The sequence below is a fragment of the Talpa europaea genome (assembly GCF_964194135.1).
Source record: "Talpa europaea genome assembly, chromosome: 2".
Lineage (NCBI taxonomy): Eukaryota > Metazoa > Chordata > Mammalia > Eulipotyphla > Talpidae > Talpa > Talpa europaea.
In genome coordinates this window covers 58,996,101-59,017,022 of record NC_140068.1, presented here as the reverse complement: position 1 = coordinate 59,017,022, position 20,922 = coordinate 58,996,101, and the positions used below count along the sequence as shown (strand labels likewise).

General features: G+C 37.4%; 1 protein-coding gene across 1 annotated transcript; it reads right to left on the bottom strand.

Annotated features, from left to right (window-relative positions):
* Window positions 1–5,154: 5,154 nt before the first annotated feature.
* Window positions 5,155–19,927, bottom strand: AKIRIN2 (akirin 2; the record flags this gene model as incomplete). The annotated part of the gene is made up of 4 exons (XM_084259583.1): window positions 5,155–5,180; window positions 6,139–6,288; window positions 7,319–7,462; window positions 19,693–19,927. 4 exons carry the CDS (start codon window positions 19,925–19,927, stop codon window positions 5,155–5,157), a joined length of 555 nt encoding a protein of 184 aa, XP_084115709.1.
* Between the last annotated feature and the right edge of the window lie 995 nt (window positions 19,928–20,922).

Below are 20,922 nucleotides of genomic sequence, written 5' to 3'. Positions count from 1 at the left end.
TCCCTGAATAGAAGTAGCCCTGCTTCATCAGTTTTTCTTCTGCTGGGTACTTAGTGAATTTATATTACCTAAATGCATGTCATACAGTGAACTACTTTGATTTTTCTTATTACCTATTTAAAGATTATGTAAGATGAAAACTGTCCTATTTTCATGGTGAATATCCAAAAGGCTGTAAAATTAAAACATGAAGCTCATTGTGGTCTTCACTAATAGAGCACAAAATCCTCAAGCCAGTTTATGGTTTTTCAGCTCAGTTCTCTCTCCATTCCTTAATTCCTCAACCAAATAATCTTACCTCACATATGGACTATTCTAATTGACTGTGTCAATACTATTCAGAAAACTCTAAATTGAAGAAGTTTGTTTATTGAGCACATGTCACATGCCAGGCACTGTTCTAGGCACTCGTGATACTTCAAGTGAACAATGATCCTTGCCTTCATTTCATTCTAGCAGAGGGAATAGAACAGTTATACTATTTGTTACAAAGAAAAAAAAAAAAAAAAGAACAGAGAGAACCAGAATATGCTGCAGTTTTAAATGGTGATCAGAGCAGGTCTTGGTGAGACATTTTCGTTAAAGGTTTACTCATGAAGTATTATGGGAGAAGTGATTGTAAGCAGGTAACAGCACTAACAGAGGTTGTTAAGGAACACACGACTATGCAAACTGCATTGAGAGATTAGCAAAGGTACCAGTGTGGAATAGGCAGAGCGAGCAAGAGAAAATTAAATGAGGTGGGGTGGAGTACAAGGGGTAATTTAAGGCTCTGTAAACTGTTGGAAGGTCTTTGACTTTTACTTCACTAGGAAGCCACCTAAGTATAAGATATAGACCTTTGAAGGCTCACTCTGTGAGAGTAATAATAGGCTAGAGTAGGTAAGGGGACACAATGAAGCAACACAAAGGCCAATTAGGAAACCACTAAAATGCAGGCAAGACATGCTAATATCTTGGACAAGGGGTAACAGTAGAGATGGTGAGATTTTAGATGGAACAGAGATTAGATGAAGGATGTGAGGAATTCAAACTTTGGGCCAAGAAACTATTAGAATGGAGATGCCATTAATTTGATTGGGAATGAGGAGGAAAAGATTGAGAGGCAAAAATAAAGTTTGGTTTTGAACATAAATTTTCAGACTGCTGTTAGATACCCAGGTAGAAACGTCACATTGGGAGGTGACATTAACCTGATGTCTTCAGAATTAGGTGAGATCACCAAAGTGATATGAACAGAAGAGGCAAAGAGCCCAAGGCTGAACTCCGGGGCATTCCTGTTTTCAAGTTCAGAGAAATGATGATTGGGCTGGAAGCAAGATAAGATGAGAAGGTGCAGCCAGTGGAGGAAAATCAGGCAAGAGTGGTTTCTTTTAAAACAACTGAAGTGTTTTAAGGTCAAGTGGTGATTTATAAGAGTAGACAGACTAAACCTGATAGGCTTCACCTATCAGGTAACCTAACAAGTCTAGTTTTATCACTAGCCCTGGGAAAGCCTGGTTATATGCTAAATATTTAGACCATAGCATCATCTTGCACAAAAAGCTTTACCCTTGAAACTAATAATAAAATCATTAAGAACTCCCAGTTTACAGGTTGAATTAATGACACAGTAAAGACAACAGGCCCATTTGTTACAAAATTTTGATGGAATTCTACTCTAGGGAGAAAAATAAAAAGCTGCAAAAGACATTTTAGGGACAGGCAGGGAAATCTGGACTAGATGTTAAAATAGGTTATTGTAAATGGGGTAATGGTATTAAAGTTATAGATTCACTTAGGAGATGCCTCATGTCTGCAATTTTCTTTGAAATAGTTGTACACCGTAAATGGATTATTGGACTGTTCTTTCAGTTTTTCTGTTCAAAATTCTAGTAAGTTTTTCTGTTCAAAATTCTAAGAGAAGGGGCAGGGCAAGGATTGAGAAAAATGTATTATAAAGGTTAGAACACAAAAATAGGTAATAGCTAGAGAGGGATAAAGGATCAAAAGATTTTTTAGTAGCATGTTTATTATGCTTCTGGGAGTGAACTAGTTGAGAAAGAAAATGGATGTAGGAGAGAAAACTGTTGGAACTGTCCTGGGGGGTTGGACCTAATACTCCATAGCTAGGGTGGGAAATTGCTGGAGCAAGGTCTGTGAGCGACAGACTATTAGATGTTAAAGCAGAATATTAACACCAAATGCTATGGGAGTAGAGATCCCAAATGAGACAAAGAATAATTCCCAGTCATAGCTGCTCAGACTACCTAGGGAGCTTGTTAAACATTCCAACAACTCCCATTATCCCCCGTCTTCTAAAGCACTTCTCACGGTATAAACTGGAATCTTTCCTGAAAGGTCTCCAGGTAATATTGCTGATGCAATTAATGTCTCATTTGAAAACCATTTTCTTTAGGGCTAGATATAAATTACCATAGGCCAAAGGTGGCTTTGACATTTTAAACCTCCAATGTTTTGCTCAAAATTGCGAAGAATTGTACCTACCTTATGTGCTCTTGTCTATGATGGATTTACTGAATACATCACAGTAACTGAAGTATAGCACCCTAAATTCTGTAGGTACACTTAACCTATTAAAATTTCAGTGATCTTTGGAAATTCAAAATCCTTAGGTAGCAAATAGAATCTCTGTTGAGATTAAGTGTGGTTGGTATTGGATTAGGCTCATCTAATTGTAACTAAATTCAAGCAGTTGCCTGTATTTTTTTCCCATAATTATCTCACAATACTTAAAACCAGTATGTTGCCCTTAGGATTTCCTGGTGACATGGTAAGCAGAAATTCAACTACAGGGGAAATTTGTCTTGATCAAAGACGAATCTACAATTAAAACCAAAGCTCTGTTACTTGTATTTCCATTCATACTGCCAGCACTGATTTTCCCTTTATGTATGTTGCCCATCGAGTATGAAAATCAACTTACAAATTTACATCTATGAAAATTCTCACGTAACATAAAAGAATGGGCATTGTTTTGCCCTTACTGAATGTAAAATATATTTACATTCACTTTACTCACATACCTCTATTTCAACTGACTGCTTGCTTTCTCCTAAAAATGCTGCCATGCTATACGTGTGGTTTTCAGCTAGAGACTTCTTCCCTTACCCCTCACATTTGGTAATATCCGGAAATACGTTGGTTGTCACAACTGGAGTGAATGCTACTGGCATCTAGTGGTAGAGGCCAGAGATGCTACTAGACATCCTACAATGTAGAAGTAAGTATAATCTGGCCCATTTGTTCTCAGAGAATCAGTATAAAATTGAACTCACTTTATATCTACATTGTGCTACACACCAGTGTTTCTTAAGCACTTAATGAGCATGAAGATTACCTGGGGGATCCTAACCCTTTACTATTTTTTGGCCTTGTTTTAAACATAGAATTGTTGAAATGTAATCATCAAGGTCAAAAAGGAGGGGAAAAAAGCATTTATTTTTCCTATTAATTATAAATACCTATGTCCCAGGACATGTATGATTGGTTTAGTGGAAATACACTAATAGAATTCAGCAGAAGAACTCACAGAAGCATTTTTGCTCACTTCATTTATAGGACAGCTGTATTTTAAAGTGAGGTAAGTTTGCTAAATTATGCTTTCATACATCCTTAAAAAATAAAAAAAAAACCAGCCACCTTAGATTGTATCAATAATATCTTTGAGGTAAGAATTCTACAGCTATTAGCCCCCCCCCCCCCCCAGCATGGTGGTAGAGTGCCGGGTTGCGAAGCTGCCTACTGGTTCGATCCCCAGCCGCCGGGCGAGGGTCCCACATGGAGCGCAGACCTCTCCTGCTGCCCGCTGCTCCCCTCAGCAGTGTACTTCGGTCCTTCTGCCTGCTCTGCTCTCCACTCCGACTCTGGTGAATTCTCTCCCCCTCCTGCGCTTCTGACTGTACCCAGTGCTTGTATAAATAAAGAAATCTTAAAAAAAAAAAAAAAGATTTCTACAGCTATTGAACTTCATCTGTTTTATAACATTCTATAATGCAGTTGAGTTATGAAGAGAAGCAATTTGGAATCAAAATTCAATTTTTGAAGCGAGAACCGATCTTAGAACATTAATTTCTTATTTTCTTAGAAAGTGCTTTGCATTTCAAATACTGGCTTTATTCAAATACTAGTCATCTATACATTAAAAAAACAAGCAGATTAGAAGTAAATGTTTTATTCTTTCAACTAAATTCCAGTACTACAAGGGCAGTAAAACAATGATACACTGGAAAAAAATGCAGCAATAAACATTTGTTAAAAAGATTGATAGAATAAATAAAACTACCAAAAAAAAAGTAAATCATATAAATCCATTCTGAAGCCCCAAGAAGTCCTGGAATACAGAAATGCCCTCCTCCTTCACTATTTCACAGGAAGCACTGTAGGCTAGTTGCTTAATAATATTCTGGGATTACAGTCTAAATTATTAATATCTGGTTACAGCTTGGTTGTAGTGCACAATTAAAATCACACTAACTTCATCTGAAGTGTCATTCTACGGTTTTATTTACACAATCAGTGAAGGGCATGTTCTTAGAATACCAGCTTTAATCCTTTTCAGACATTAATGTAAGAAGCCAAATTGTAATGATACAGCAAATGGGGCCACTGGTATTAATACAGGTAGCAAAGGTCCACTTCCGGGTGATATTGACATCAGGGAAATTCCAAAACCAGCTGCTGCCTAAGAGTGGTTGCCACTGATGAAAGCTTGAAGTAACCTGTATTCACAGGGGGGTACTGGCATTGCTGCATGTCATAATTGGGACCTCTTGCAACAACTCAACAAGGAACAAGGCAGCCCAGAAAAATGCAGAAAACGTGATTCATGAAACATCTAAATGGGGAGAAAAAGAAAATTAGTACCAAATCTATGACAAAATTCAAATATTAGGTTTTTGTCCCCAATATTGCCCAAGGTATTTTATCAAGTGAGCCTTAGTAATGTATTGTCTATTTCCTTCAGTTTTTTCATGATTTGTGCTAAATTCTCTTATGTATGAAAATAATAATTGTCCTCTTAAAAGGTTGTCTTGTTTTCAGTTTAAGGATTAAATACTTACAACTAGCAGGCTGTTCTCCATATCGTCGCATTATTTGATCATGCGTAAACTTCACAAATGCATCATATTGTTCTACAAATAAAGATATACATCAATTACATAATACATTAGAGCCAGGTAAGCTGAAAAATTCAATACTTATAGTGGAAAAATTCAATACTTATAGTGAAAAAATTCAATACTTATAATGAAACAGTCTAATCAGACATCATCATAACTTCAGTAATAACTAAGCAAGGAGCTTATCATGAGTCAGGAAATAGTTTTACACTTGATCTTAGCCTAAAGGCCGAGAAGCGATAGCAAATAGTTTTAGCCCAAGTCATAAGATCTCATGATATATAGCCTGGGTGGTATTTACTTCTTAACCTATGGGCTTGAAATAAAAAGGTATCTGTCTGCACTGAAAGTTTACTGTAAGTGGCCTATGAATAATAATCTAGTGCAATAATAATCTAGTGCAACAAAAGCTTAACAAAATATGAATTTCAAAAACACCTTAAGCTAACCACAAAGACTAAACTCTTGCACTACATTAGCAAATTCTCTTGCTTCCATTAGTACCTTGATTTAGTTATCAAACAGCTTACAATTCCAAAATCTGTGGCTTAAAATTGGGGGTGGAATGACTGGTTTTTGGGTTACCATACATAAAAGTTTATTTCACTTAAATATACCAAATTTTACTTTAAAAAATTTTTGCATAACTAAAACAAAACTATGCTGTAACACTACTAAAAACACAGTGCTGGTTAGATTATTTCAAGTGTCTAAACTAATGGCAAAATTCTCATCCATGTTATTATACAGACCAAAATTCCCAACCAAATTGAGGTAAATAAATAGCCAGTCAATTTTTAGTATAGGGTACATCAAAAGAAAAATCTAGTTCACTAATACTGCTGCTGATCTAGATGGATAATAAATATTGAGGACACTAAAGTGGGTTATGTTCTTGAACTGAAATTCTCTGGTTCTTAGAAGGTTGAAGGTTCTTCGTGGCTGAAGAATACCTGGGGGGGGGATGACTTTCTCAGAGAGAAGTTTCTGAGACTAAAGTAAAAACAACTCATACCTGCAAGTTTTGTGTTCAATATTTCTTCATACTCTTCTCGAACTTTCTCTTCACGTTCTTTCAACAAACGTTCACATATCATCCCAACCTGCCGTAGAGTGAATAAGGGCTGTTCTTTTTTTAATGGTGAGGACGTTGCTGATGAAGTCCCTGTGTATAACATGAACAAACAAACAAAAAAGGCACCTTATATACAGAATCACAGAATGGTTTCTTCTAACTGAAGATTTCATTTGGCTCCTTTTAATGTTCATATGAAAGCACTATGTAACAGTGTTATTAGCAGAGTATTTCCCAATCAGTCTTATAACAGGTTTAATCCTACTAACTTGTGGTTATCATAATGTAGCAAGATGTACGCACCTAAGAGAAAACAACTAAAGGTGAGTGGAGAAAAACTACAAGATACAAACAAAAATTAGTAAGTTGTTCTTTAATGACATTAACTAGGAAAACCATTCTGTAAAAACAAATACTGGGAATATATTCATAATATTAAACATTAAAATTCATAGTTTTTAAAGATTATTAATTCTAACTGCCACTAGGTTTACCAGACTTTGCTGAGAACTTTACTAAAGGTAAAAGCCACTTTTGATGGTTCTTTTTCAATAAGCTCTAATTTCCGACTTCACTTCAACTAGCTCTCATTTTTCTGCCTTTTAGAAAAGTACATTTCCAAACCACTCCTATCAACAAAAGACAGATTTGAAAAATAGAATCAAAATAATCCTCATTTAGAAATCTATCCTAATAGGACAAGTGTATGAGGACAAATGTATAAGGACATTTTTGTAAATGCTGTAATAGCAGAAATTCTCAGTCTAATTATCACTAATGATATCTAAATAATAATGGGAAATCCATAAAATGGCTTAATATTCATCTATGGCAAAGTACATTTATACCTAACAAGAAGGCACAATATATTGCTAATCTTTTTTTTTTTTAAACAGAGGCTATAAAATCAAAGCACAGAGGCAACTATTATGTACAGATAGTTGTCTTTTGGCAGTAGGAATCCAGGTGATGCTTACTTACTTTGCACCATGCTTTTAAGACACCATGCATTACTTATGTAGATATTTTTACAAATCAAGGGCAGAAAACAGCAGCTTAAGTGACAAAAAGCAATTTGGATTATCCTTTCCCATACTAAATAGTGCTTTTCACTTATTACCTGGTGAAGCTGGTCCACTGAGGAGAAATGCATGTGGCTGTGCATCGGAAGTACAACATGGATCTGTCTGTTGGAAACTAGTCTCTAAATGTCTTCTCTTCTGCATGCGTTTGTACTCTTGTTTTATGTTGTAGAGAATTTGTTCTAAAAGAAAAAAAAGTTAAAAATTGGCAAGATTAAAAGCTTTTATTAAAGTTAATAAAAAAGACTGGGCTTCCAACAATTGATAGAACCGGTCTACTAAAAATACTCTCTTCAGATAACATCCAGAAAACTGGGATTCTGGGAGGAATTAATTTCAGCTCTTCTACAATGCTCCTTTTTTTGCAAAGCACTGCTTTGCAAAAGAAATTTAGGTTTTCACTCAATGTGAAAGTAAGGGAGCTTATGAACTAAAACACGGTATTTTATAGAGTCTTAAGAGTCCCAAATGCAAAGATCAGTAGTCACCACAAAATATAGAACTATTATGCTAGCAGACTTTCCCCAAACCACAATAATCAGAAGGGGGGAGAATGATGTATACAGAAGCATAAATCAGTGAGAAGTGACTGCAAATCAGCAAAAAAAAAACAAGAGTAGATGGGAACTAAAAACTTACATTAAATGGCCATGTACATTAATATTAAGCTCAACATAACCTATGAATACTACACAGCATTAGTAGCAAAGTTTTGTTCTAAGTCCTGGGGGTAGAAACACACAAAGTCCTTCACATTGGTTTATATCAAGTACTCAAGAGAATCACTGTACCCCAGCACCATTATCTTCAACTACAACCATAACACAGGTAAATTATGAGTATATTCTCTAGGCCAGTGTGACTCATTTTAGAAAGACTTCTAAACTACTCCAACTAGTTACTACTACATCTGTCAAGAAAATCCCTCCTTGAAGTTTTCGCTCCCCTCCAAATACTTGCTCACGATCACCATATCTTTTAAATTGAAAGATTATCCAGGGCCTGCCAGGTGGCGCAGCGTTTGAGCACTGGGCTGCAAAGCTGCCCACAGCCTCTGCAGTGCAGGTTGGATCCCAGCCGCCTGCGAGGGTCCCACATGACTCGCAGACCTCTCCTGCCACCCGCTGCTCCCCACTCAGCAGTGTATTTTGTCAGTCTGCCAGTTCTGCTCCCAGCTCTGGCTCTGGTGAATTCTCTTACCCTCCCGTGCTTGTGACCGTACACAGTGCTTATAGAAATAAATATTAAAAAAAATATTATCCATAGGTAATCCCAATAAGTTTATTAATCCCAATCCAAAGCAAGATTAAGCTGAAATTAAAAGTTAAGGTGGCAACTAGTGGCAATAAAATGTGTATTATAATGGAGTGTAACTACCAATTCTACAATGTGCATTAATTAAAAAATAAATGAAAACTCAACAGAAGCCTCCAAGCATATGTAAGATGACAATCCTCCCCTTTAAATTTAACATTAGTGGTTTTCTCAGGTATATATTTTATTGTCATGTCACTTTCCTCCCGTTATGTTGTTTCCTGAGTAAAAGGATTTTTGAGGGATCAATTCTGACGTTATATCACCCAATCTGTTAAACATTTTAAACATTTAAGATAATGCCAAATTTTTATTATTTAATTGGGGGGGGAGGAAAATATCCAGTGAATATTCCACTTACGTAGTTTGTGTTTAAGCAAACCTTTCTACATGAACATGCGAGTCTAAACACAAATTGGAATGATTAATTTGTGTTGGAATGATTAATTTCAGGATGGTTGCATGTATGTGCAGTGCGTTAGCTGTATATAACATCGCTCAAGAATGTTAACATTTGTTTTTATTAAAGTCATTTCCATTTTTTCCCATCCATTTGAAAGTTTGTAATTTAGAAAAGATTTACCAGTTTCAAAAAAAAAAAAAGTTGCTCACTGAACACTTAAACACCTTGATGTAAAGTGATGCCAGTGTTCAAGAAATCTAGTGCAAAATCCTATCGTGTAACCAAGACAGCATACATATTTTTAAATAACAGAATTCTCACTAGCAGTATTATAAGTTATGGTGTACATATTATAAGTAATGATGTACAGATCTAACAGACAGCAATCATCACTCACACTGACCAAAAGTGTCATTCAAAACTTCCTTCACTACCAGACTTCATCATATGTACTAGTTCAAACAGCCTGACCCAAGTATCTTTTGTGGTATATTCTTTGAGGACCATATTTAAGTTTCCCCGTTGAACTAAGATATACAAAAAAAAAGCGACAACAAACTCAATTTGTTCAAATGACAGTCTCAAAAAAGGGGGCAGATCTAAGATTAAGATACGGTGTAACTTTAGAAGTTTATTGTAAGCCTCCATACCATACCTTATGAGACATCCTAACAAGCTAAGGAATTTTAAGGTTTAACTCAAAACATTTCAACAATTAAAATGTACAATTCTAAAAGTTATGACAAATGTATGTACAATGTAGCTTGAAACGGCCACACCATGATAAAGAATTTCATCACCCTAGAAAGTTCTTTCCTGTTCACCAACTTTGTCACCCACCACCATCTACTGTTCTGATACAGGTTTTCCTTTTTTTTACATTTCACATAAATAGAATCAGAGTAGTCTTTTGTGCCTGATTTCACTCAGCAAATGCTTTTGAGATTCATAGATGATTGTTATGTGTATCAAATATTCCTTTTTATTAATACTGCACTGTGTGTGTAGAAATTATTCACACACACACAACTTACCCTTTTTCTTTTTAAATTTCTAAAATTTTTTTAAAAATATGTATTTATACAAGAACTGGGGTACAGGTCAGAGGTGAGGGAGGGTGAGAGAATTCACCAGAGAGCAGGGAGCAGAACAGGCAAAGGGAGCCCCCATTATCTTTTTAATGGACATTGGCTCTTTCCAATTTGGGGCTATTACGAATAAGGCTATTATGAAGATTCAAGTACACTTTATAGGTGGGTAAGTTTTCAGTTCTTTTTGGTAAATATCTGGGAGTGGAGTTGGATTGCCTGATTACGTGGTTTAAGTATAAATAAAATAGACCAAATCTAGAGCTCTGAACTTCATACTAGGTATTACCATGTCTATTTTATAAGGTACTCAAGAGTTGCTGTGGCCACCTATCTTTGAAAATTAACTATTTTCCCAGGATCACCTGGTTCAGTAACTGTAAAACATTTTAGATTCTCCACTAAGGGAAATTAAGGACATTTGCTTATCCAGCCAAGAGCTCTCTGATTGAAAGGAATGACCTGGTAACATTTTAAAATTTACTTTGAAATTACTGCTATATTAAAGGGACCTGAAACCAAATTTAACATAATATGGTCAAGTTATAAATATTACTCTGTTTGGATCAGCATGAATCCTAACAAACATAGTAGTATAGCTGTACACAATTACATGAACATTAAGGTATTATTTACAGTACTTTAAGAACAACTTGCTTAGGGTCTAAATTTATACTATGTAGCATTTTACTGCCTAAGACATTCATTTATCTCCCCACAAGAAAAAAAAAACTAATAACTACAGGTCAAATCCTATTATTTCACTGGTAGTGCAATAACCAATTATCTATTTGAAATAAATGATTCAATTTGTTAAAATTTCGCAGATACTTATAAATTTTACAAATTAACTGCACAATGAATTCTCACTACTGCAAGGAATCCAACAAAGTTCAATCAGCAGGTGGTTCCTCACTGATGTTCAAGAAGTTTCATAGCTCTAATATTACACTAGACTCTAAAGGGATGTATTAACTGCATTGCTTTTGAAAGCATCTTCTCAAACAACTAGGAAAATTCAGAGTAACCAGAACAATAACAACAAATATATAGTAAATGGGGAAGAGAAGGTAAAACCACCATCCAACATAGGCATACTATAGGTACAAGTGCAAGCTGACAAGTCCAACTTCTATTCCAATAAGCCATGCCTTGTGAATACGCGGTTATGGTTTAGAAGGACTGAAAAGAATAGACTCCTTGAGGATTCTTGGGCAGCATAATCAAAATGAAGAACAAACCTGTTTCCGGTAACAACTTGTTAAGGCACGAAAAATATGTATTAGCACACAAATATTGATATTTGAACTGTAGTATACTGGAAACCAAAGGCTGCAAAATGATGATTCATAGGATAAATCAAATTCCAAGACATGTTTACAGTAAATACTTTCTTTTTTAAAACAATTTGTGGCCAACATTTAAGAGTTGGGAGATTTTACAAAAAAAAGGGGGGGGGCTACTTTTGGGGTGGCTGCTACCTTTTGTGCCAAGTTCTCAAGTGCTTCTAAAACATTAATGTCCACAAAATCACGTGGTGATTTTATTAAAATGTAGATTCAGACAATTGAGCTTAAGATTCACTAATCTCCACCTATTCTTTTTATTACCATAATACTTTATATTACTTGCCTAGAACCATGAGCATTTAAGTTTTTTACCCCTTGTTTAAAATAACAGTACCCCCCACTGCAACAATTAAGAAAAGTAGTTGGTTTCTTTATTATTGGAAATACTGCAAATGAAGTGGAGGAGAATGAAAGCAGTAGCAGCACAGATTATTACAAGTGCAAATATTTAAGGTGTTGTAAATTCATGCTGCCACTTTACCTGTGTGACTTTTGTAGTTGTAAGACATACTCCTCCCTAGCAGGGAAATATTCCGTAAGTCAGTTTAAACTTGACTGAACCTATTTATGGAAATCATTACATGGCATTAACATATGTATATTGATTCACTTACCTAAAAATATGAAATTCATGTTCATGTGACAGTGAATAAAAGCATTTGCTTTTCTATTACATCTATTGTCAGCAGATGGTTCCTCGCTGATGTTCAAGAAATTTCATAGCTTTATTACACTAGATATTCCACAAGACTACCTCTCACACCAAGAGACACTGATTGGAAGTCCACAGTTATCTTTTTTTTAACTATGAATTTTGTAAATTAGGTGTATTTAAAAGCCAACAGATTTCACAAAATTTTGGCTTCTAGGGGGAAAGAGGACATGTCTAACAATGACATGTCCAAATTCCTGTTGGGCTGAACCAAGAGAAATGATCTGAACTAAAACTATAAACTACTCCTCTGTAAGAGGAAACTGAAGTCGAGAACATCCTGCTTAGGGAGCTATTAGATATGAGCAGAGCTGAACCTGTAAATAAGAAACTCCTAAGTTTAATGGCCAGATGAAGACAGAAAGAGCAGTGTGGAGGAAAATAGCGTCACAGAAGGAAAAAAGTATTTCAAATTGTTTGACGGGCATAGTTAAGAACAAGATTTTTGGAACCAAGTAAGACAATATGAAAGCTCTGAATTTGGTTTTGAAGTTGAAGGAATCTGGATTATTGGGAAGGGAAAATGAGGATGTTTTATTTACTTTATAATGGCAGAACTGAGAATATTTAAAGACGAAAGCAAAGATCCAGCTGACAAAAAAAATAAGAGTATAAGCTTCCTTTGGAGAGAAGTGGGCATCTTCCCTCATTGTGTAAAAGCACTTTAATTATACCACCTAATCTTCTAAATGACACTTAAAAGGGGGGCACAAATGTTGGTAGAGTTGGTACTAAGAAAAGTCTGCCATCTGATGGCTTCTATTTTTTCTGCAAAGTAATTCACCCAAATGGCAGGTTTGCTTGACAATGGTAAGGTCCAATTTCAGGTTGCCCTTCTGTGACCATCTCCAGCACTCAAACAGAAAACGAGTCTCAGTCCTCACCACACTAGGAGGCAGATACTACTATAAAGTACATGCATTTATAAATGAGGAAATGAGACTTTGCATCAAAACATCTTAAAATTCATAACTGGGAGACAGCAAAGTAAAGCCTGACCTCAAGGCCTAATAATAAATTCTTAACCTTTACTGCCAGCTCCAGTAATTATTTCTACACCTAGCCAATATTCCACAAGTACCTAAAACCATAATAAATCACAATGAGGAAAGCTAATTAAAAAAAAAAAAAAAGCCAAAACCTGGATGTCAGAACAAAGGATTACTACCATGTATTATTGATACTTGATACTTCACTTAGACTAGAAAGAAGGCACCAAAGCCCTAAAACTGCATCACCAGCAATAACAAAATTACAAAACAATTACAAGAAATCTTCATGTTACTCCAGTATAAAGGATACTTCAAGAGTCTCTAAACGACCCCTCTTAGGAAGACAATGTTTGATTTGTCAGGTCAACAAAGCCACACATATAGCATCAATTACAATGCCAAGCTCTGATAATATATTATTTCTCCTTGGGCCATAGATGGTTGTTCAGTTCTGTCATAGCAACCTAAAACTTCCAATACTTTTAATAACATTTATATCATTTAGAAAGTGATAATTATAGTTCTTCCTCCCAGAATTATATTTTAGCATTTGAAAGCAATTAACAATGAAAACACAAAGTACAAGGGCAGTAATGGTTGAAATACTGGCTTTCCATTCTACACCCTATTCTTCAATTGCTAGATCTGTTCAATAATACTTTTTTTTTAAGAGAGAAAAGAGCAACTCTTTCAGTTCCCTCCCTCCAAGCTTTCCCTTTGATTTGATTTTTTTGGTGGGAGTTTTCTGATTAACAGTGATGGAAATGAAAATGAATGTTAAACCAAAGACAATACATATTTACTGAAACTTTACCACCAAGTAAAAAACCACTTTTTAAAAAGTCTTCATGGGTTGTTAAAATGTGATTAAAGCTTTTCACTGAAAGCAATTTTCAACAGTTGCCAGAGGTGAAAATGCTGATGTGGATAAATGTTCACAAGTAACTAAAACAGGTATGTCAGTAAGTCAAAAAGGTTACAGTATTTTTATTCAAATTTAACTGACTAATATGTATCAGCAGTGATGGCTCTTTAAGACTCTTCTCTCTGACTAACCTTAGCACAATCTAGAATTCAAACAAGGTTCATAGAAGTTTAAACAAGTGACTTACAGAGTAGGTGTTTAGCTTTTAATAATGTTGAGGGGAAAAAATAGACCTAGAAATTAAAAATCAAGCCAAACCCCAAAATTTGTATTAATGAAAAAATAAAACTGTCATTTAGTTGCAAAGCACTAGTACATTTCAGAATGATCTACCTATGACAACTGTGACACACAAAAGCTAATAACTTCAATTTTTAAAAGGAGAAAAATTTCAAAGTAAAATTATACCCCTACACAAACTACAAGCCTATTAAGAGAGCCCCTTTTTCTAACATTGTAAAGTTAAAAACCACTACCACCACCCAAAATAGCCTACCATCTCAAGAAAGATCACTTCTGGAATACTGCAAAAAATGGATCAAAAGGTCTGAAATAAACACCAGCGCTGACAACTTAAAAACACTACACTACAATTTTACCTGCAGAGACTCTTCCCTGCTCAATATAGCTTCAACATGATTCTCATCACATGAAAATTTACAGTAACTTAAATCATTACTTTAGAAAAAGAGATCAGAACTTTAGATTCCAAATTATCTTCTCCTAAACTCATGCAAAGTCTTTAAAAATTTATTTTCTCAAATGAGCAAATCTCTGAAGATGGTGATGAGGCTATTTCAAATAGTATAATGCATACATTCACTGTCCAGAAAGAGTGAATACTGAGAAGTGTACTTCAAACTGCCTCAGGAAAAAGTGTTCAACAAAATTCTATTTATTATTGCTCATCTGAATCACATTTTTTAAAAAATGCATGTCACACAATGTTATAATAGTGTCACAAAATAACCAAAGAGGAGAAAAGATTTAAGGTATAGAAGAACTGAAGTTATGTATTTTTTAACCTTGGCATCTATAAGAACCATAGGAAATACCAGTTTGATTAACTCAACAAATCAATGACTATTTTAAAAGGTTGTGATAAGACATTAGGAGGGAAGGTATGGAAGAAAACCTTGGAGGTTAATTGTAAACTACGTTAAGCTCCACAGCACTCCAAATCCAGTGGGCATTCCTGTTAACAGTTTTCCTATGTCACAATGCCAGTGATGGAACAAACATATTTTTCAGGTATGTTTAGAAAGCTAAGTAATGTCGTAAGCTGAGTTCTACACTCTGTAGTAAAACTAAAGATGCACTTCTCAAACTGAAAAATAATTTATGAAGACCTCTACTATTTGCAAATGTCAGAGAGATTCAAATAGACTTAAAACAAGTATTCAACTCTTCTGAAATTCACTGTAGTTTCCCATATGTATGGAGAATATTCTGTGAGTTCATAGTATTAGTAGAGTGTTAAGATAAAGACTGCAGGAACCACAAGTTGCTGGTTAATTCAGTTACACATACTTGGGAAAAAACCCAACACGAACATTATAATCAGAGGTCCACATTTAAGCCACATCATTCTGTATTTTTCTTCAAATGGAAGAACCAAAAGTTTCTTTTCAATTAGGAAAAATATTCTGAAACAATACTTCCGCTGAATCTTTTATTTTCAACCTTTTGAAACAAAAGCGTTTCTATCACTTTGTCTTCCTGGATCTATCTACACACTTAGGAAAGACCTGAGTGATAAAACGCACCATGTACTTTGTCCTAAAGTTATTTAAGAATTGAAGGAATTTATCATTTCCCTTTACATCTCAGATTGTACTCTCTGTGGCAACCATGGTAGGTAGTAGCATCTATATAAAAAGAATTGTAACCTCTCTCTACTCTTACCCATGTTTAACCTATGTGTTTCTCAGTTCAAGTTACACTTTATATTCTACTTTAAAAACAATATAGCTCAGTAATACAACTGCACTGTTTTTAATGGCCATCAACTTACAAGATTCTTAAATGCATAATTCATATGAAATAAATGCAGCCACATACATAGTCCTAAATAAAATATTAGTTTTAAAATCCAAAGAACAAAGACCATTAAAAACAGTTTATTTGCCAAATCCACTAAGAAACTAGAAGTAACTTAACAGCTGTCCAAATAGCCACAAAATATTAAAAACACTTCTGGCTCAATATAAATGACATCTGAAGTGAAATGCTGCCTCTTCCAACAGACATCTCATTTGTTTGCCTAGAACAATTTATACTTCATTTAAGCCAGCTGGTGTCTCTGTTTGCAGGCATGCATCAATGTCTACTGAACAATCTAAGTTCCTGTAAACCCTTTCCCATTCACAAGCTGCAATTTCCATTTTTAATGGCTAGTTTCCAGCAAATACAATGAGTTCTTACAAAAGAATTTAACTCTTCACCCAACTCAGTTCCTGAGGAACACTAGAGCAATGTTAGCAAGACATAAACATCATGTACAAAAGTGCCTAATAAACTCACAAATAATTTGACAAAGAATGTGCTCTTCACTAGACCAGTCATTCACTATACAAATTATGAAAAACATGCTGGATTTGAGGAGACAATCTCGTGTAATGCATAAAATTCTGCTTTTATTAAAATAATTTTGTTCTAGGAAATGTCATGATAACCTTTTTGGCCAAATGGTACTATTTTGAGATGTTGTTTAAAAAAAAAAAAACAGTATAGGAGGACAGAACACTTTCAATCTGTTTTCAACTAACTTTACAGGCTGAGTATCACTACAACTAGAAAAAGCATTCATTTTCCCAACCCATAGTCAACCACACCTCACTGTCATTCTCTTTCCCTTTCCACATCTGAGGGTATTATAAACCTCTCTGCCCACACCCTAAACAGGAGTAGACAAACTTTTTTAATAAAGGACCAGACAGTAAATATTTGGGCTTTGGAAAAATACCGTCTTTGTCACAGATAATCAACTCTGCTGTTATTTAAAGAAGAAGAAAATAGCATGGCTGTGTTCCAATAAAACTTTATTTGCCAGCTCTTTCACGTTATTGGTACTAAGTTGCAATAACATGAAAAACAGCTATTTTAACAATAGTCATCAAGTCAAACTTTGGATCACCTCCCTGGGATGACAAAATTAGTAACTAGGGTTTAAAATAGTTCCAAGTTCCTGAAACTATGTCTGAAGACACCAAGTATCCAGAGAAGAATAATGGCAAAATATCCATTTTACACCTACTCTGAAAAAGATTCATTACTCTAGTTCTAAATTAAACTATATCTGAACTCACAGAAATGAAAACAGATTTTCCAGCATCCCAATCACCCGCCACTTGTAATCTCAGTCACTTATTCAGCAAAGGATACATGTATACTCATTCACTCTTGTAGAGATTCAAGAACCACCACTATTAATTAAAGGAGGAATCTAAAATCTAGGTGCTTGGGAAAATTATTTCCAAGTTTAGTGACATGAAAACGAGGAAACGTTATACTTTAATACCTGCACAACACTGCAGCTCCCATAATGACAACATTATTACAAAAGCCATACAGTAGCATAACAAAACTAGTCAGGCAAACACAAAAATTAAATTACATATATAGAATGGCACTCAAAATTATGGCAAAAAAATAAAATTTGAAAAGTTAAGACATTAGCAACTTTTAACTGCTTTTCTCAAGTCAACTTTTTGTTACATTCAAATTAGTTCAAGTAACTTCTTAGCAGACTTAATAAAAATACTTTTGAGTTCAGAAAATGATCAAAACTTCCAAGAGCAAATAAAAATACCTTACAGAAGACAGCAGTATTTTAAAAAATGTGAATATGAATTAGGAGGCATAAGCAATTCTAGTACTCCCAGGCATTTTATACTATAGTTCATGTAATTGGAATCTGAGAGAATGCTAAGCCAACTGCATTAACCAATGCCACAAATAGATCAATGAAATGATAACATTGCAAAATATCACAATTCTTTCTGAATAGGTCTCTTTAAAGTGAGAATAAGTGCTATATATATAGCCTCTTGACTAGTTTACTATACGCTGCAAATTATTTCAGCACTGAAATATACTGTAATTCCCGAATGTAACAGTGTACAAACTCACCCCTCCACTGAAATTCGCTGCTGGCTAGCAGCTAGAGCTATTTTTAAGTGGCCTTATTAGTTATATTCCATGATATCATTTCAATTTTCAATGGTATCATTACATTTAAAAACGCAAACTCGAAGAAAGCTACCCACCAGGAGTGTATTCATTCGAGTTGTTTCTTTTTTAAAGTAAAGCCGAACAATAAATCAAAGAATGTCTTCACTCAGAAGACAGTTTAGATATGATCGTTATGTAAAACTGTCTGGGAATTCCTGAAAATTTTCTACAACTCTAAAATATAGCTCCTTATGTGAGATCAATCATCCAATAGCGAAAAAATGGTAGCCTAAGTGTCTGAAGATCTTCTCTTTATATCTGGGGAAGCACATTTAAAATACTGCCCTGATTTTTTTTTTAAGCTAATGATGACGAAAACACCTATGAAAAGGCTTTGTCTACAGGTCATATTATTACCAAAGCCTCACACAGAAATCTTGCACGCTACACACAAAGGAAACAGACTTGCACTTCCAGTCTACAAAAGCCTATCTCAGGACTGTGCCAGGGGCACACAAGTATTTCCAAAGTGCAGAAAAAACTGGGCAAACACATGCAGCACAAAGCAGCTGAAAGGCATTTCCCCATAGTCACTTTCAGGAAATGTTTCAAGATGAAAAGCAAAAATGGTCTGAAGTCCCTTGGCATCTTGGGTTGATTTCTTTATAATTCTCAAGACCTAGGCTGTTTTCTCCCAACACACTCTGATGGACAGAAATAAAGCACTTCCAACTAAAAACTACTTACTCCCAATTTTCGACACAATTTGCTTTACATATTAAAAGTTAGTTTCTCAAGGTCTACACAGATAGTGTGATCACATTACAGTATTCGGGAAGAGCATTTTCTTTGTTGTTGACCCTGCTAGGGAAACAGGTCTTGACTCAGCCAAAGTGGCGTTCTTATGGGTGATTAATGACAGGCCTAGATCTCGCCCCAGTGACATCCATCCCCACCCCCCACCCCCTCGGTACTAAAATCGGCCATGTCTGAGCTGGAGGAGGGGCGGCAGCCTCGCCTCAAACCACCCAGAGTTAATAGCTGCAACCAATCGATTCAGAAAGACAGAAGCATTCAGGTGAAATGTGACTCTTCCCTCACCTAAATTTATGAACAATATCGCCCTCTGATCATTTCCGCTGGGGCTCTCCCGACTACGGAAACCTTCAATTCCAGTCACCCGGCCCTAAGAAAAGGATCTTCCTCTTCCCCACAATACCCGGCCAGGGCCGGCCTCTCCCCCCCACCGACCGCCCCCCGCCCTTGACACCAGGCCATTTCCATTGTGTCCCCAAAACCCGGATAAACGAATTCAAAGAAATGTGGTCCCCAGCTTCCCTAGCCAAGAGCGTGGGGGGCACTCAGGCACCCCACCTCTGCGGCCTCCCCCGACGCCCCGGGACCCCGGTTCTCCAGGACCCCCCCCGGCCCCGGCGGCCGCGGAGCCGAGTCCCACCTGTGGTGAGGCGCGAGGAGACGTCGCCGAAGGGGGACGGCTCCATCCGGAGATACTTCTGCGGCGAGGCGGCGGCGGCCGAGAAGGCGGCTGCGGTGGTCGCGGCGGCCGACAACGGGGAGGCGGCGGCCGAGGTGGGCGCCGACACGGGCGCGCATCGCCGCCGCTTCGGGGACGCCGGGCTCAGCAGCGGGTCGAAATCCAGAGTCCTTTTCAAAGTGGCTCCGCACGCCATGGCTGGGGCGGCCGCGCCGCTGGGTGCGGGTGGGGTCGGGGAGGGGTGGCGGGAGGGGAGGGCGAGGACGGGGGAGGGAAGGGGGGACTCGCGGGTCGCCTAACCGACGGGCTCAGCCGCAGGCAGGCGAGAGGCGAGGCCGCGGGGAGAAGAGACGCCGCCGCTGCCTCCGCGGCAGGGGCAGTGGCCGGGGGCCGGCCCGGGCGGGAGCGGGAGGGGCGGTGGCGACAGCCCACGCCAGCCGCGTCAGGGGGGCTCTTCCGCCTCCTCAGGCGCGGATCCCCCGGGAGAGGCTCCGGCCGCCCCCGCCGTCCGTTCGGGCTTTGCGCCGCGCCTGAGGTGCTCCTGCGCGGAGACCGGCTCCCTTCGGAAGTCGATACCAGCCGCGTGAGGCGTGAGGCTGGGACGCGGCTCCTCAAACGCCCAAGGAGGGTCAGAAGCTTGAGAGCGGCGATCGATGCGGAGGGATTGCGAGGTGGAGGCGGCGGCGAGCGCTCAAGGGAACACGTCCAGTCGCTTCCCCCTCCACTGTACGACTATTCCACCCGCCGCCGGCCCCAATATGGCGTCAATAACAACGCCGCCGATTCAAATCCTGCGGCCTCAGGGCGCGTGCGCAGAGGGGTAGCCTCTACCGAATGTGCATTCTGGGAGTTGTAGTTTTTCCCGTTGGGAAGGACTCAGTGTCAAAGGCGGTTAGGAAGGAGTTGCAGAAACTACGACTCCCGTCATTCAAGACGCGCGAGTCCGAGTTCCGGGTTGGAATTTAAATCCCCCTACACAGCTAGAGTGTGAAAGGAACTAAGGCAAACAGAAAAAAAAAAAAAAAGAACCGGCTCTGAGAGTAGGAAAGAGGAAAGCGAACCAGTGGGGAAAGCAGACTTTTTTTTGACACAAGAAGAGAGTTTTAAGAAGAGATCTTAAAATTTCATGACAGTTACCCTCATACCGCTCCCCGTGAGATTTAACACCAAGAAATAGAACACGAAGCCAAC